The sequence below is a fragment of the Aspergillus puulaauensis genome, chromosome 5 (assembly GCF_016861865.1).
Source record: "Aspergillus puulaauensis MK2 DNA, chromosome 5, nearly complete sequence".
In the NCBI taxonomy this organism is placed as follows: Eukaryota; Fungi; Ascomycota; class Eurotiomycetes; order Eurotiales; family Aspergillaceae; genus Aspergillus; species Aspergillus puulaauensis.
The window spans coordinates 3,072,887-3,090,368 of NC_054861.1; the positions used below are offsets into that span (position 1 = coordinate 3,072,887).

A 17,482-nucleotide genomic window follows, 5' to 3' on the forward strand; every position below is an offset into this window, starting at 1 on the left:
AAGATCGAGGTGAGACACAGGATGGCAGCATGCAGGCGCCTGGCTTGGTCGTGGGAGCTACGGAGAGGGGACGATGACCTCGGGGTCCTTTCGTATTGGTCTTTGGCTCGGATACGAAAGGAGAGGCCCGGAGTGGCAGACCAGAGTACGTACGACTATTAAGTAGTATAAGAGCCGCGAAAGACAGCAGCAATAATGCAATTGGACACAAAGAGGGCACTGAGAGCAGTAGGGAGCGAGGAGTGAACTCTGAGACGCTCAGCCTGAGACAAGCCCGAGTCAATAGTCGAGGGGGCGAAGGAGAAAGCGCAGCAGCAGAAGAAGCGGGGTTCATGCTAGCAGTCTGAGTTCTTTGCGTCAAGATGAATCGATCCATTCCCCTACTACGATCCACCACAGCCTATCACTGCGTTCCTCGAGGAATCGTCTTTGTTCCCCAACCTGCTTTCCGTCTTTCACCACTAACTTCTACTGCAGCACTCCAGTCTTCACTTTCTTGATCGGCAGGAGCTTAACAAAGCCCGCTGGAGCGTCCGCCGAGTCTGCCTCCGCGCAGAATACCTGGGTCCGAGTCCGACGAGAACCACTTCGCAACCGGCTACGGTGGGTGATGTCTGCACTGGCGTCTACTACCTACCAGGCGGGTGAGATCACCACTGCTGCTGGTGCCGCGATGACTTCATAACGACACTTCCGGACCAACCTTAAAAAAGAGTTTGTTCAGCACATGGCTACTCCGTACACCTAGAGCTTCGCAGATATAGAGTTTGCATAATTTAGAAATATCCCCATGTGTTTTAGAGCTTGGATAACTACACGAGGGTCGATGCTCTTTTGTAAACGTAGAGTTCTGTGCCTGCATTTTTTATTCTTGCAGTCTGCAACGCCAAACAAAGACAAGCCTGTCGAGTGCCTTTCATGCATGCTTATCCCACCCGAATCCGTCCATTGCCAATCATTCCTGCAATATCGCGCCCAAAAATACCCATAAAGAGAAATAATAATAGACCGCTCATGTCCGATAATGCGCCATGTTCTTCTTAATCTCGTCCACAATCTCTACCGCTTCGAGGGCATTCCGCGCCTCAAAGTCATATCGCTTCTGCTCTGTCGCATCGTTCCCACGAAGCACGACGACTCGGAAATTCTTCGGATGCCTGCGACTTACTTTACATCCGACGACATCGTTGAAGCTGATCGATCGAGTCTTCGTGTCGGACCCATTCTTACCCGTATCCGCAGGCATGATGTGCATATAGTCATTGTCAAATGTTAGAACACGGTGAAGTGAGGTGGTGAACCCCATAGACTGCTTGCGAAGCACGAAGTATCGCCGGTAGTATCCTCCGATGAGATCTTGCTTTTGGGTAAGAGGATGCAGCATCCGCTTTTCGCTCTTCTTTCCCTTCTTGCTCGGAACAACGGGGTTTTCAACCATGAGTGGTGCGTTCGGTAAAGAGCTCACTGGGGATCCCGTCAATTGCGGGCCGAAGCGTCGGCGGACAAGGTCCAGCTCCGTGATATTGCCCAATGCTTCAACTGTACGGTCCAGCGGCGCAATTGTGTTGGATCCCATCACTTTAAGCAGGTAATTTCCTCTATCTAGTCCCCATCTCTTGCAGACAGAATCGAGAATTTCTGCTATGTAGCTGTCTGTTGAAGTATTGAGGGTTGTAACTTGGGTCGAGGCTTCAAAGTTGATATACCGGATTTTCAGCGTCTTTGAAACACCAAGACGGGGCGTCGCATGAGAAACAGGCACCGCTGGCCGATCAGCCGGCATGAGGGTATTGTCGTTCAATGCTGACGAGAACGGCTGTCCCAGGATCGGATTTGGACGAGGGGCTTTACTCGCTGGGTTTGGCTGGCCCGCAGGAACAGGAAGTGCTGCTGTTGCTGCTGTGTCTCCCGGTTCCTCAGCCGGGCCCGAAACGTTCTCAGTCGGATACAAGCGCTCATTCTCCTCGAACTCCGAATCAGAAGCTTCTACTAGTGCAAACTCGTCATATTGCTTCCCTCTGGATCGACCGCGCATTCCGGCCCCTCGGTTGTTGTTGTTCGAAGTAAAATCCGTTATGGCTGATACTCTACCCAATGCCGGGAAATCGTACTCAACCTCGCCGTCGTCCACCATTCGAAGTGCCCACCTATTCACGGTGAGCTTCTTAGGCTCGATGGGAGGTTCTCGACGGTCTTCGGTATATTTCCAAAGTGCCAATCCGATCGCTTCGGTAACAGTAACTGTAGTTGGTTGCTCTGCTAACTTCGACTCTCGAGCCAGAGGCAGGTCGAGGGGCTCTTCGGGGTTTGTGGAGAATGGCACATATAATCGGATGTTCAGGGCGTCAGTTAAACCCTCGCCAGAAAGTACTGCGAATTTCTCAACGGGATTTGCTGGCGTCTTTGCGCGAGCATTTAGAGCTGTGGAAAGCAGACTAACAGGCTGTATCATGCTTATTGGTCGAGGAGGCGGCAGGTCCTGTAATTCAGGTGCAGGCTGTTTTGGTTTCCGTGGAGACGCAGCTTGAGAACTTGGTCCATGTGGTAACTTGTGCATCAATGCAATTGGTGATGAGGAATCCAAGCCTCCTGTTATACCAACACCTCCCAGAAGCGAAGCAGAACCGGCTGTAGCATCAAATTCTGACGACAGTGTACTTTCCACTGACCCAGCGTCGGAGTCTTCGACCTGCTCATCCAGCTGCTCGAGGCCGTCACAGCTGGCTTTCCCTAATTCGGATGGTCCTATCACTTGATCCTGGCCGGAAAAATGAATCTGACGCCTTCTGATGGCCGATGTGTCGATCTCGTGGTCGGAAGATATGTCACTGCTAGTTGTAGTCGTCGTTGTGTCACGCCGAGGGCGCTCATTAACGGTCGGAGCTGTTCCCAAAGACCCGGTGCGATAATGGCTGGTCACTGATTGTTGCGACGGGTGCGTAATCATAACCTGGGGTCTTTCCTGGCGGTCAGATGTCCTGATGGGTGACGAGTCCGCCCTGGTCCGTACAGGCACCTTTTCGAATTTGATCTCTTCACTATGTCGCTGTGGAGTAACTCCTTCCTCATCACTCTCATCGCTCAGATCACTGCTGTCTTCCTCTTCGATCTCCCTTTCCCTTGCCTTCTGTTGTTCTCTTTGCTGGCGATCTCTTCGATGCATTCGCTTTTCGTTTCGCAGATGTAAACGGCGGCTAACCATATCGGTAGTTGACTTCCCCGTTACCATACCCCCCTCATCGTCTTCTCCATCCTCCCCAAACCCTAATCTTTGCGAATCATTCACATCCCTAGTGCTTATTTGGTAGTATTCTGATGAAACCGCGGTGGTTGTAGGGATCGGAGGGGAGTATGCTCGTTTGATGCTAGCCGCAAGTTGCGAGGGCTGGTTCGTGGAAGCTGTCGGCCAACCTGCGGCGCGAAACCCAGGCGCGTTAAGTACGGAGTGGTTCACATTGATAAGCCTGTCACCAATGCCATCCTTGATTGTAGAGAGGTAAGAAGTGCGCAGCTGCCATATCGTGAAGCTATAACCTATCAGCTTTGTCATAAAGGCGAGACTGGAGAGGGTCTAAGCCTACTCTTCGTTATGGAGGAGAGACATTTTCCCTTCGATTTAGGGAGCGGGGCAATTATCCCAGAATCATTAGCCGCGTCGTCACAACCCGGAATATATGAGTTGTAGGTTAATATAGAGAGAAGAAAAGTAGTGTGGTCATTTCCTGCGATGCGGAGTGAGATTGGATGTGGTGAGACTGGGGAACGAAGAGAAGAACCGAAGAAAGGAACCGGCACAGGACCAGCCTGGCCGAGGCTTGATAAAAGAAAAAGATGAAGCCGTTAAATGAGTTTTATTCCTGGAGTTGATCCAGGTTTGCGTAGATACCACACTGGAGTGCACTGTGTTGCTACAAAGCCGAACGCGAAGGGAAAGAGGGGGAGGTTGGCGCAAGGACCCGACTCCGCCTCCCCGGAAATCGGCCAAAACCAGAAGTTAAACAGGCACGCGCCTCAGCCACAGGCACCAGAAACCAGATCGACAGCAATATCGACGAAATATCCCGTGTTATAGTACGGGAAGCCATCGCACATTCATTTCTTTACGGGGAACATTATAGATGATGATGCTTGGCATTATGCGGTCTATATTACATACAAAACGTCCCAGTCCCGCTTAAGTTGCAACTATACGCCAATGTTAATCAGAAACACTGAATAATTATCACTCCTTCACGCTTTTGCCTTGGGTTTTCGGCCTCGCGCTTTCTTTGCCTTCGGTTCATCGTCACCATCATCTATAAAATCATCTTCGCTTGCCTTCTTTGATTTCCCCTTGCCTTTTGCAGCGCCGGCCTTTGCCGTGCCTTTCTTTGCAGACTTCTTGGGCATGCGAATAAGTTTATCCCTCTTAAGATCGATCTCCTCGTTCTCGTCATCAGCTTTAGACTCGTCTGCAACGACCTCTTCGTCGTCCGACTCGTCGATCGCATCCTCAATATCAGGCTTCTCCTTCTCCGGCTTCTTCGGCGCGAGAACGTTACTGGCCTTCATATACGGAAGAGGGTGTGAGCGCTGATTGTAAAGACGTGTAAATGTAGCTTTGGTCTGCGTCTCCAACTTGACTTTGGACTCATCCATTGGCCCAAGTCCAAGTTCAACCAGCGCATCCCAGTCATCCCGAGTCAGGAAATAACTGTCCATGCACTCAATCACATCTTCAACGCCGTCCTTACCGTCATCCATCAATCGCTTGATAAGTTTGTCCCACAAGAGCGGTATGTACTGTTGTCGAACCTCATGGCGATCTCCGGAAGCGCGAAGGCGCATGCGTCCTTGGATTTCTTTGACATACCGCGAAAGTTTCCCTAGGAACATCATGTTAGTCAGTTATGAGGTTAGTCGGGAGAAAATGCATACCTTGTTTACTATTCTGCCCCAACCAGCTAGTAAAGCCAGGGCGTTCCATCATATTTCCGTAGGTAAAGCTAGCAGGCCGCACAAAACTGAACATAGCGTGTGTTGGCATCAGGCTCCATTGTTGCTGGCTACCATGGATCATCTTGTCGACAAGGTCACCGTCGCTAATACTTGATGCCGCATTGTCAGCTAATTCTAGGAGTTTCAGCTTATGCTCTTTGCCCTGGAGGTTGCTGGCGCGTGTCGGTCTCGTCCTCAGATAATTTTCTTGGAGCATCAAGTAGCTGAACTCATGATCATTGAAATACAGTTCAGTCTTGTCGTTAAGTGAGGCGGTGGAACTTGGAGAGAACATTTGCGGGCTCAAAATTTTCCCAACAATATCCCATGGCTTCAAAATTATGTGTTTCTCCCAAGCCTTCGACATCTGTTTCCCTTTGTCGTAATCAAGACCGTTCTGGTCTATTCTGACAGCCGAAAGCATGTTTATCACCTGTCGAATATCTGCATGCGTTCCCTCTATCAGGCTATCTAGAACCTGCGGTGGAATTTTCATTCCCTCTCGAAAGCAGATGGTCAAAAGCCGTGCTCGAATTTGCTCGACAGTGGGTCGTCTGAAAGGAATATCAAACGTAACATGGTCAAAGGGCTTCATTTTCGGAAGTCGCCGCTCATTGCAGATGAGAATGAGAGGAATCTGTGTCTTCTTTGCGATGGCGGCCAACGCTCCAACGCCACCTCGATCACCAGCAGACATTCCATCCACCTCATCCATGATTAGGACGAGATTCTTTTTCTTACTCTCGACCTTATCTTCAGATGTCGAAAAGTAGCCTTGTAAGGAAGTAGTGTCGAGGACGCCTAAAAGACCAGTCTCGACAAGTTTCTTACTTCTTGTGTCACTTGCATTCGATTCCACAACATCGTAACCTTCAAGATTCGCTACCAGATGTGCCGCGGTGGTTTTGCCAATTCCGGGAGGTCCATGAACCATAACTGAGCGATAAGTCCCAAAACCATCTTTGCCTGGTTTCGCGAAGTTGGCCTTAGCGTTCTTCCGCCAGTCTCTAAGCCAGCCTTGCAGCTTGTCAACTGCACCCTTATTGCCGCATATCATATTCAAGGATGTTGGCGCGTATTTTGAGGTCCAAAGGAGGTCATCAACCTTGATCTCCTTGGTTTCCTGGGAGCCCTTGATATCCTTGATATCCTTCGTATCATTTGGGCTTTTGTTTGCTTTAAGTTTTGCTGCCGCTTTGCGTTTTTCTTCCTTATCAATCTCAGCGGCCATCTGTCGGACCTTTTCTTCGTCAGCTTTCTTCTTGGCTTCGTACTTTTCGGCCGCTTTTCCATCACCACCATTTGCGGGAAGACGGCGAATGAGTTCGAATAATCCCTCTTCATTGATGGTTTTCAACTTGTTCTTCTGGATAGTCTCAAGCTTCTTCGGCCCTGCATCACTTCCTAGAACAACGTAACTAGTTTTGCTGCTAGGGCCTGTCGTAACTTTGCCACCGTATTTCTTCACTAGGGCCTGGCCTTCCTCACGTCCGAGAGTGTCAAGAACACCGGTGAAGACAAACGAGAGTCCTGCAAGACAATTGTCTGCTCCCGCAGGGATTGTCGCGCTCCCCGAAACAGGAGACCGTGACCTTCCTCCGAAAGGAAATTTTTTCTTCTCGTCGGATCCTGCCGGAGGCGAGGGAGGCCTTATCGTCGGGATGCTGTCGAAAATGTCCTGAATTTCTTTGCTTTCCGACTGATTTGGTTTTACAGTCGACGCTCTTGGCTTCTTTGGTTTCGCAGCGGCCTCAGCTTTCTTGGGTGAGACTTGGAATTCAGCGTCGTCCTTGTCAATGGCTTCGGATTTTCGTTTCCGTTGCTTTTGGGGGGGTGCAGATTTCGCTGCGCTCGTCGGCTTTCGGGGCACATCCTCCATAACCACGTCGTCGTCAGATTCATCCAGAGCGGACGGTTTTTTAGGGGCTGGTCGGCCTCGAGCACTTTTGGCAGGTTTCACCGGAAGGTCAAAAGCATCACTCTCGTCTTCATCTTCCTCCTTGTAATCATCACCACCTTTCCCCGGTTTGTTATACTCGGTTGCAAAGATATCATCATCGCCCAGTTTTTCGTCGTCGAGAAGCGCAGGGGCTGGTTTCGCGTCACGGCGTGAGTTGGCTTTTGAACGTTCTGTAAGCTCCTTGGTATTTTGTGTATTCTCCGTTTTTGTAGGACCACTCTTGGATGGCTGGTTGGCTTTATTCGCAGCTTCGCCAGCGGTCTTAGACGGCCTCCCTCTCTTTTTGCTTGACGAGAAATAGTCCGAAGTCGTTGTTGGTTCTCCTTGTGGTGCTTCGGGTTTCCTTGGACTCATATGTTAGCCAGCAAACTATAATCTGACACCAGAAGAGAACATACTGTTTGCTCGGGGGTTTAGCATTTGGGATTGGGGCCTCGGTTACCACAACCTCGTCATCGTCACTGTCGTCGACAACCTTCCTGGTTCCTAGGGCAGGTCAATAAGATGTTCCTTGTGATATATTGCGTCGCAAGTCTTACGCTTGTTCCGAGCTGGGGTCTATTGTTCTCGCAGAGTTAGCAGCCATTCTCAATGAAATATACGTATGCGAGGCAGTTTTTGAGTAACATATGCAAAAGCAAGATACATACCTCTTTCTTCGCAGGTGGTTTCGCAGGCGACGAGCTTGAGCCTTGACTCGACTTGCCACCAAAGAAGTTTCTAATATCAGCCGGCATGATAATTCACATCCACAGAGACACTTCCAAACAGGTAAGTCCTTCAATAATTCGGAAACGAAGCCAGAATGGCTGTCGTTCAATATAAGACAGCTCTAATTCAAAAACGTCTCGGCTAGGCATGACCGCGCGACGCGCCTGCCTAGAGCTCTAACACGCGATTAATTAGCTTATGTAATTTAGTTAGATGGCACGTGCGTAATTGATATCCGCCTTCCATTTCGGGAACGGAGCGGAGAAACCTTTGAGGCGCAAAGTCCGATAGCCAGAAACTCTCTGGCTCTCAGCATTGTTTCATTCCGCTGAAGGCTAAGCGTCGTGGTCGATAATTGCGATGGCTTCACATCTCAGATATCTGGCACGGCCGCAGCTGGCCAGTCTTCAGCCAACATGTGAGCATTAAACTCTGGACGAAAAAAAGTTTTACCGCTAAACTGATACGTTCTCAGCACTCGGTCTACGAAGCACCATCCCAATTCTCCCGATATCACGATGCTTCTCTACAACATCGCCAGCTCTTGACTGGCTTACGCCGAAACAACCTGAAATATCAAAGTCGCCCAAGGGTCGTCCACATGTCCCGACCGGAGGTTCATCGCGAGGGACAACTGTGGTGTGGGGAGATTACGGACTTCGGATGAAAGACCATGACCGCCGAGTTCCGGCCTCTTCGCTCAAGATTGCGGAAGAGACTATCAAAAGGCGTCTTAGGGGAATGAACTACACATTATACAAGCGCGTGAGCGCCAACATTGGTGTTTACACCAAGGGAAACGAGCAGCGTATGGGTAAGGGTAAAGGTAAATTCGATTACTGGACTGCGAAGGTCGCTGTAAGCAGGATTGTCTTCGAGCTCAAGGGCGATGTTCACGAAAAGGTTGCACGGGAAGCCTTCCGTCTAGCAGGCCACAAGTTACCCGGTAAGTTATCCCAAACCGCAGGCAAGGCAGGCAAAGAGTTCAACTAATTAACTATATTCAGGTCTCTGGGAATTCGTGAACAAGGACGACCCGCCAGTTGTTGGCTTAACAAAACTCGGGAATGGTGTCACATTGGAAAGCCTGAAGCGAGCGCGAAGAGCAACACCCCTCGGGACCAAGGATATGCCCAATCCACCAAATTCCACATCCTCCAGTCCATCGGCGTCGCAATAAATCATATTATCGCATCCTACCCTACCACGTCTGGCCTAGTCCCCTTGACACCTACGCGCCAACACCAGAACCAGGGCCATATCCTTGTTCTCTCCTAGACTTGGCAGCATCGTCTTCGGTCTCAACCTTTTAAGTATCATGTACATTATCATCAGCTTTGGGCTCTCTTTGTTTTATTATCACATAAAGAGGTGTCGCATATAGGAGTTCATAGGGAAAGGAAATACCGGCTCTCTGTTTGTATATCCGGATATGCCAGAAGTGCCTTCTCCAAGCTCAAGCTTATGCGCAAATTTGGCCTCCTGTCTTTTAGCCTTTGCGTCACTATGGTCGCCCGTAATTCTCGTTCTCATTTCGCTCTTGGTGTGTGGAAGATTTCCTAAGAAGGGGTCAGTCAGGCCAGACCAACGATTTGGAAAGAGACGGTACCACCAAGCTGTCCAGTCTGTTTGTCTGGTGTGACGGTGAACACTCGAGATCCTTCATATCTGTACCAGTAGTTAGTATCTACCAATATCGCACTGGGATTCTCGTTACAAGCTTACTGCGTTTGTTCGCCACCAGGCTCAATATCCATGAGTTTTCGGTCAGACATGGCGTAGATACTTTTCGTGTATTACAGCAAACACAGGGGTATCAAATAGTTCGTATGAATAATAGCCAGGTAATAGTGAGATCTTGTAACTTGTCTTCCTTCAGTTGCTAAGAGTTGAAGGTCGTCAGTGGTCCTAAATAGCTGCGATGGAAGTATGACGTCGACACTCGTTCTCGACTCTTCTGTTTACACGCCTGCGAACCATACGTGATTCCACTGCAAACAAGATCTGCCCTGACAGGCTTATACTTCCCTGTTATTACTTCTGGATAATTCATGATTGGCTACGCCGTGTTCTCGCCGTTGAAGGGCTCCATAGGTAATCAACACACCTATACACCGTCGTCATTAACCCTCGCCACAATTACCTTGCCCAGAGGGGCAGAGCTAAGCTTAAATTCGTCCTCCCTGTATTCAGGTTTATAAATATAATTCTGCTCTAGAATTCTTGCAAAGCAAAAACTTTGCCGCTTCGTGACGGGAGATTGAAGGGAGAGAGCTAGTTATATGCAGTACTTACATAGTGTTTCGAGTCGATGGTAACAAGAACCAATTCTTCCAGAGCATACACTTTTTTCTTCAAACATCTCAGTTCCTTAGAATTGAATCTGGTTTCTTTCCGTACCTGCATCCGAGGATTCGGCAGATGCTTTCAGTTGCACCATCTTGGGAGTGGGGACACACCTGCTTAGTGGGTACTCTATCAGTATTATAAGTTATCCAATAAATACTGGAACACTTCGCAGACATTTCTTATCTGTTAATGATCCCCCGCAGAACAATATCCGGGGGTGGGGACACTCGCGATGGCTGAAAAGTGAAAGCGTGGGGACAGTGGAGAGCTCAATATACAGCGTCAACGCGGAGCTTTTCAATAACATCAGTCACCCAGAGGTTCTGTTTTGGACAAGAAAGAATAGACTCCAATCGCGAGCAGAAACTATGTTTCTCGACGCAAAGCTATTGCTCATCGCATACCTGTTAAGACAAGCCATCGCACTTGTTGACCCTCTGCGTGCTTCAGTATCTGTCAAAGTTCGCAACGGAACTGTTATTGGGGTTAATGATGAGAGAAGCCAAGTACAACGGTTTCTAGGTATTTCCTACGCTCAACCTCCGGTAGGCGACCTTCGTCTACGGCATGCGATACCATTGAACACATCGTTCGACCCTCTGCATGCTCAGTCTTTCGGGCCAGCCTGCTATGGGCCGGAAATAGATTCAAATCCACTTTCAAGTGAGGATTGTCTATCCCTTAACATATGGCGCCCGGCCGGGCAGGATAAAGACAGTGCACTCAAGCCTGTGATGGTCTGGTTTTATGGCGGAGGGCTACAGACTGGATACACGGTTCGTATTTGCTGTTATAGCTGCTGTACCAGAGAATCTTATTAAACGAAGTAGGCAGACCCCAGGTTCGAAGGAACCAATATTGTTCGCATATCTTCCGAAATAAACAAGGAGATTTTGCTCGTTTCAGTGGTGCGTGCGACCAAAAGACCAAGTTCGCCGGTAAACACTCATAATGGGCTCGCAGAACTATCGACTCGGGCCTCTTGGGTTCTTAAATGGGCAGCAGATGGCAGAGCTCGACTTGCTCAATCTCGGAATGTTGGATCAGCGACTGGCATTGCATTGGATTCAAGATAACATTGCGGCATTTGGAGGGGACCCTAGTAAAGGTATAAACCCAGCAACATCCACATTCATAACGCAAATTCGCTAAAACCCTGCAGTAACAATATCTGGAGAGTCGTAAGTTACTCAATGGTTTCCAGTTAGTCCTCTTTTATCGAGTATATCTAATCCAGCAATACAGTGCCGGGGCTGTCTCGGTCTACTCCCACATAATGGCGTATGGAGGCCGAGACGACAGGCTCTTTCGGGCAGGGATCATGGAAAGCGGCGGTGCTTTCCCTCTAACTTCTGCTAGTACATCGTCTTTCCAGGACACCTTTGATGGTCTCATAACAAACACCCCCTGCTCCTCCTTCGCAAATGCCCCGCCCGCGGAACAACTCGACTGTATTCGAAAGCTTCCAATTAAGACATTCCTCTCGAGCGTAGGTCCAGGCACGGGTCAGTCAATCGATGGTAGCTTCACACAGACCTCGATTCACTTCGCGTTGTCGGCGGAAAATTATGTCAAAGTTCCCACAATAGTCGGAAGTACGTACCCTATACTCCCGCCGAACAGACAGCCAAGCCCTAACTTTATACGACAGCAAACACAGACGAAGGAACCAACTCAGCCCCAACGGGAATAAACACCACAGCGCAGCTGCGCGGCCCTCTTGGTAAGCTACATTGGAATAATACCGAAATAACCGTAGCGCTGATTTGATAAAAAGCCGATGGCTTCCACAGACCCAAGCTCCTCCCCAACTCAACCGTATCCAAGCTCCTCGCCCTATACACCAACGACCCACGCCACGGCTGCCCCTACAACACCGGATCCACTCCCCTGACCTCCGGAAAACTAGACAAGAAAGCCTGTTCAATCTTTGGCGACATCGTGCAAATCGGACCCGCACGCATGATCGCGCAATGGCTCACCAAAAACAACCGCAACAGCAGTAGCAGCGCCCCAGTATACCGGTACAGGTTCAACCACCTCCCTCATGACACGGGTGCATCAAATATAACAGCCGGCATTGGGACAGGCATTGAGCAGCGCTACGTCTTTTCGAATCTCGTCCCTGACCATCCATGGGACCGGGCGCTGGCGTATGAACTTAGCTGTGCTTGGGTTTCATTTGTGCATGGGCTCAATCCAAATTGCCGGGGAGGTAGGTCGTTGTCTTTGTTTTGTGTGTTGTACTTGCGTAGGGTCCGTCCTAATGAACTGTGCGAACAGATAGTACGCTTCCGGAATGGCCTGTGTATGGGGCGGGCCGTAAGAGCATGGTGTTTAGTGGATATGGGTCGAGTATTGAGGAAGATACATTTCGGGGCGAGGCAATTGACTATATTATAGAGAATGTATTGCCATATGGGGCGCTTTAAGACTATAGGAGGGGAATATTACGGGTCAGTAAAATGCGGACATCATTAGTGAATCATTAATTGTTTCTAATCCATACGTTTAATATCTAAAAGTCCATGCCCATCAAATAACTTCGCAGACGTTCAGTTAGTTAACGCTAACATGGCCTGGAGGGACGGGGCCGCAAACCTTTCATAGATACGCATAAACTTAGCAACAAAGGCCTCGAGGTGGAAAATTACTTTCTGTTGCGTTTGTTAGTGCCATGTGTTTGGTCATTCTCGAATTGGATCTCTTACAGAGCCCTGTGTGATCCTGTGCTCGTAGAAAGCAGACCACTTAATTACTTCGGGCTTTAGTGTATCGTCGACTTTGGCGATTAATTTGAATGTCAAAGTCTGGGCATTGTTAGCACATACACACTCCGTCAGACAATAATCAGCATACCTTGAGAATCGTCGTAGGCGGTATACAGTGTGTTAGAAGATCATATAACCTGGCACGGACTTGCAGCAACCGGGCCGGTGATCTTTCTGCGAGAATTTCCTCCGCTACCAACGAGATAAGGGCTTCCCAGTCAGGTGGCGGGATCGCTGTATTGTCGGTTACTTTCTCACTAAAGTGGAACGCGGTTAGGTTAATGGGACCGGAAATTTTGCCAAAGACCCATACCTCTGAGCATAGATGGCCTCAAACATGAGCAGCGCGCGGCGAAGATTCCGGCCGCTCTCGCTTGCAATACGCTTATTCAGTCCTGGAGCCTCGGTCCACCCCTCCTTCTTCGCAGCATTGCCCAAAACAGTACAAATATCCTCCTCGCTCGGTGCCGCAACCCTAACCAGCAGAGTTCGCGAGCGGATAGGAGCGATAATGTTCGACGTGCTGTTCGCTAAGAGAATCAATCTCAGATTAGGACTGTATTTCTCCATAGTCCGTCTAAGTGCAGCTTGTGCATCGCGAGTCAAATGGTCCGCTTCGTTGATAACCACAACCTTAAACCGATGTTTCGCTGTGAGATCGACTTGTTGCGTTTGGGCGATTTCTTTGAGAAGTTCCTGGACGACGACACGATCGTAGTTGCCTACATCTGACGGCGTGATTTCGAGGTGGTATACGGAGGAGACGATGTTGAATTCGAGCTTTCGGTTGCTTGTTGTTTGGAAGACTCGGTTGTCGATCTTGATTCTCTCGACGCCGGGGCCGTAGAGTTCTTTGAGGGTGGCAATTGTGCGAGTTTTCTTGCCTGCACCGGATGGTCCATACATGAGAAGATGTGGGAAATCACCGCTTTGGGCCTGAAATGGAGAGAAAACGAGTTAGAGAGTTTGATTTCAAACAGATGGTCAATTTCCATACCAAAGACCTTAATCGTGCGGAGAGGTCATGGTGGTATGAGAGTGTATCGAGCGATCGTGGCCGCAGCTTATCAACGAGTAAAGCCATATTGTTAGCTGCGATGTCCTATCTTAAGACCCCGGGTTGTGATGTCGAGCGTTTTGGCAGCTCTCGAATCCAGGCACAGCTCTCACGAAATCACGAAACTTGGAGCTCGACGCGTCGGCTCGTGACGCGAGCTTAATTGGAATTTATGCAGATTACTAACAGCCTTCTTATACGCATAATTTATGCATCGCCCAAAGAATGCACGTGGCCGGAATGAAACAAGATCGTGAAAGATCAACGCCCCTTGCCGATGTCAAAGTATACACTGTACTACGGAGTCCTTCTCGTCTATCAACAATTTCATACATCTAAATCAGTACACCGTACGGAGGAACGCTGTCTTCAGTTCTTGTCTGCAGGCGTTGCTCCCTCAACGATCGGGCTATTCTACGATCAGCTAGCAGACCCTCCAGACCCTCCAACTAACCGAAGAAAGATTTAGAAAGACCTGATCGGGCTTGGCCTCTGGGCAACGGACGGAGAATCCTCCGCAGGATGCTTAGCCCTAAGTTATGGCCTCTCGGTGGTTCCCCTCAGTGGTGGCATTGGTTTATTATTATCGAGATGACGAGGACACAGAAGTGAGACCCATGGTTTTTGCTCGTATCAGCGGCGACACGTTAGCGCTCTGGATCCGACGCAACCCTGTCAAGGCTGTTTGCTGGCACTTTGGAGGCCTGAGTCAATAGATGATGGACATCTACTGTCGACGGAAACTTCGGTTTATCTGGTTTAATTAACCATTGGAAAATGTGCCTGTAGTGGAATGATATCCATTAAATTCTAAATTAAGCAAAATCGTGGATGAAACTAGAAACGAAGTGGGTGTAGAACCATGGCGGAGATCCAGACCGATGTTTGTTTGGAGAGCCATGTGCCATTCCACGGTTCGCCAACGTCTGGTCTCAAGGTTATCTTCGAAACCAATCGTCCGGATCCCATACAAACCCCGCGGAATATCTGTCTGGCATCTAATAATGGACGCTAATATCGAAAGACGGCAGACAAGCACCGAGGACGATGATGGTGGGTCACGCAGTTTCCCAGACTCCCAGCCTCCTCAGACAGCCCATCCATCCATCAATCATGATGCAGTCAGCTCCACCATTTGCCTCGCCTTAGCTTTCTTCCCCTGAATTCTTTGTCTCGTTTTCTATTTCTTCTTTTCTCCTCTGCTCATTCTCTTCCTCAACCTGTTCGGCCTCTTTGTCCGCATTCCTGAGCGCCAATAACGCCCGCCCACCCGCATTCCTAACCGCCGTCAAACGCTGTCCCGTTTCATCTTGTCGATCCCAGGCATGGCCTAAATCTATATATAACCGCCCTATCTTTTCGTGCTCGATTCCCGGTCACTATATATCCTACAGCGGTCTTTGATACTGCGGGCAGTACCATGGACATGGATTTGGTTGCTCGCTCCGGGGTCAGCAGCGGTGGTGACCGTCCGCCAGCCTACAAAGCGATCGGAATATCGTTGGCAGTCGCATCTGGTGTCTTCATTGGAATTTCGTTCGTGCTGAAGAAAGTCGGGCTCCTGCGGGCGAATGTCAAATACAACGAGGAGGCAGGTGAAGGATATGGCTACTTGAAGAATCTGTGGTGGTGGTCAGGGATGACGCTGATGATTATCGGCGAAATCTGCAACTTTGTTGCTTACGCTTTCGTTGATGCCATCTTGGTGACGCCTCTAGGCGCCCTCTCTGTTGTGATCACCACGGTTCTGTCTGCGATATTTCTCAAAGAGCGACTGAGTTTTGTGGGCAAAGTGGGGTGTTTCACCTGTATTCTGGGCTCAGTAGTCATTGCGTTGAATGCCCCGGAGCAATCGTCCGTCGCCGACATCCAGCAAATGAAAGGCTATGTCATAGCGCCTGGGTTTCTGTCTTATGCTGGGATTGTTATCGTGGCATGTGCAGCGACCGCTATATGGGCAGGGCCGCGATACGGCAAGCGGAGCATGTTTGTCTACATCAGCATCTGCAGTCTGATCGGGGGCTTGAGCGTGGTGGCTACTCAGGGCTTGGGGGCGGCATTTCTTGCCCAGATCAATGGTGAATCTCAATTCAAAGAGTGGTTCATGTATGTTCTACTTGTATTTGTGATTGCGACCTTATTGACTGAGATCGTCTACCTCAACGTGAGTGCCCTCACCCCAATCCGTTATGACTATGCTAACAAGGAACAGAAAGCACTAAACATCTTCAACGCTGCCCTGGTCACCCCCACTTATTACGTATTTTTCACCAGCTCTACAATTATCTCTTCCGCCATCCTCTTCCGAGGCTTCAAAGGGTCAGGCATGCAGATTGCTACGGTTATTCTTGGCTTCCTGCAAATCTGTGCCGGTGTCGTATTACTACAACTCTCCAAGTCTGCCAAGGATGTCCCAGATGCCGCCGTTTTCAAAGGCGATCTTGATCAAATCCGAGAAGTTGCAACCCAGGAAGAGCCGGAATCTGAACCAAAGGCCGATGCCATCCGCGGAACAGCTGCCATCATTCGCCGCTTATCCACTCCACGCCGTAACGTCGAGGCCGAGGAAGCACGCCGCTATTTCAACGAAAGGCATGAAGACGACCTTAAGCCACCGGCCGATAACGAGGCCATCGAATGGGATGGGCTGCGTAGACGCAAAACCGTCCTCAGTGAGAAATCTCAACGACGCACACCCTCTCCATTACCTCCACTTGGAATGTCCCGCTTCCCGGAGGATTGGTCAGAAGAGGCCGAATCAACTCCTAGCGTGAATTCGTTCATGAACGAGATCCGATCACGGACATCTAGCATCATGAATTCGCCTTGGAGACCAGTACCCGATGACCACAATCCCACTCATGAACCTGTACCGGGATCGGACACGAGGAATATCGACACCAGCTACCAAGGGCCGAACCGCCCTCGAACCATCTCATGGGCAGACGAAGATCAACACGAAGATCAACGTCGGTTGACTGGCCCAACACCACCAATGCACCGCAACTTCTCGTTCCATAATATCTTCAATAGGATAAAATCACCAGTCGAGCCACCGCGGAGCCCACTACGCAGCCCTCGTGGCATTCTCCGCCGCGGCCATGAACGGAATATGACCTCTGAGGAGGAACACCTCGGACTTGTCCATGGTGACACAGTGGCAGAATATATGAACGAAAAACTTGAACGATCGGGCTCACAGAGCAGCCATGACGATTATGATAACAACTACGACCACAATGACTATGACCACGAAAGGCAAGATCGCCTACCCTCTGGGCAACGCGCAGTTTCTCATGCATCTCTCTACCCTCCGAAACTCCGTGTGAATCCGTTGCCTCCGCTACCAGATGACGAGTCGGAGTTGGACCTGCACTCCCATACAGAGACGGACCAACAAGCGCCACAACCGCCACAACACTCAGAGAGCAGCATAGGGTCGCTCTTACCCATTCCACGAAGACAGAGTGGGTGGCGCCGACACGATTCCACAGGTAGCGGGGGAAGCAAAGGATTTAGTTCATGACACACAAGCATGATATGATATATATGATAATGTATGAATATAGTATAATAATGTGATATGAAGGTATCTTAGACTTAATAAGCATAAACATCAGCATAACAAGAAAAAAGCAACCTCCAGCCCTAACCAAA

At 49.6% G+C, this 17,482-nt stretch overlaps 7 protein-coding genes across 7 annotated transcripts; 3 read left to right on the forward strand and 4 right to left on the reverse strand.

Annotated features, from left to right (window-relative positions):
* Positions 1–1,012: 1,012 nt before the first annotated feature.
* Positions 1,013–3,604, reverse strand: APUU_51175A (Sin1 family protein; the record flags this gene model as incomplete). The annotated part of the gene is made up of 2 exons (XM_041706254.1): positions 1,013–3,527; positions 3,582–3,604. 2 exons carry the CDS (start codon positions 3,602–3,604, stop codon positions 1,013–1,015), a joined length of 2,538 nt encoding a protein of 845 aa, XP_041558658.1.
* Positions 3,605–4,230: 626 nt separating this feature from the next.
* APUU_51176A (replication factor C subunit 1) lies at positions 4,231–7,674 on the reverse strand (the record flags this gene model as incomplete). The annotated part of the gene is made up of 5 exons (XM_041706255.1): positions 4,231–4,865; positions 4,918–7,280; positions 7,336–7,423; positions 7,477–7,495; positions 7,588–7,674. 5 exons carry the CDS (start codon positions 7,672–7,674, stop codon positions 4,231–4,233), a joined length of 3,192 nt encoding a protein of 1,063 aa, XP_041558659.1.
* Positions 7,675–8,008: 334 nt separating this feature from the next.
* MRPL16 (mitochondrial 54S ribosomal protein uL16m) lies at positions 8,009–8,828 on the forward strand (the record flags this gene model as incomplete). Its single annotated transcript, XM_041706256.1, has 3 exons — positions 8,009–8,066; positions 8,124–8,594; positions 8,656–8,828. 3 exons carry the CDS (start codon positions 8,009–8,011, stop codon positions 8,826–8,828), a joined length of 702 nt encoding a protein of 233 aa, XP_041558660.1.
* A 51-nt stretch (positions 8,829–8,879) lies between these two features.
* On the reverse strand, positions 8,880–9,423 carry APUU_51178A (uncharacterized protein; the record flags this gene model as incomplete). The annotated part of the gene is made up of 4 exons (XM_041706257.1): positions 8,880–8,954; positions 9,056–9,207; positions 9,261–9,316; positions 9,374–9,423. The coding sequence occupies 4 exons, from the start codon at positions 9,421–9,423 to the stop codon at positions 8,880–8,882; spliced, it is 333 nt and encodes a 110-aa protein (XP_041558661.1).
* A 1,525-nt stretch (positions 9,424–10,948) lies between these two features.
* Positions 10,949–12,429, forward strand: APUU_51179S (uncharacterized protein; the record flags this gene model as incomplete). The annotated part of the gene is made up of 6 exons (XM_041706258.1): positions 10,949–11,105; positions 11,160–11,178; positions 11,243–11,592; positions 11,649–11,720; positions 11,775–12,212; positions 12,281–12,429. 6 exons carry the CDS (start codon positions 10,949–10,951, stop codon positions 12,427–12,429), a joined length of 1,185 nt encoding a protein of 394 aa, XP_041558662.1.
* An 86-nt stretch (positions 12,430–12,515) lies between these two features.
* On the reverse strand, positions 12,516–13,852 carry RFC5 (replication factor C subunit 5; the record flags this gene model as incomplete). The annotated part of the gene is made up of 6 exons (XM_041706259.1): positions 12,516–12,540; positions 12,599–12,654; positions 12,709–12,807; positions 12,857–13,025; positions 13,082–13,704; positions 13,766–13,852. The coding sequence occupies 6 exons, from the start codon at positions 13,850–13,852 to the stop codon at positions 12,516–12,518; spliced, it is 1,059 nt and encodes a 352-aa protein (XP_041558663.1).
* A 1,393-nt stretch (positions 13,853–15,245) lies between these two features.
* Positions 15,246–17,351, forward strand: APUU_51181S (DUF803 domain membrane protein; the record flags this gene model as incomplete). The annotated part of the gene is made up of 2 exons (XM_041706260.1): positions 15,246–15,989; positions 16,038–17,351. 2 exons carry the CDS (start codon positions 15,246–15,248, stop codon positions 17,349–17,351), a joined length of 2,058 nt encoding a protein of 685 aa, XP_041558664.1.
* Positions 17,352–17,482: the final 131 nt, after the last annotated feature.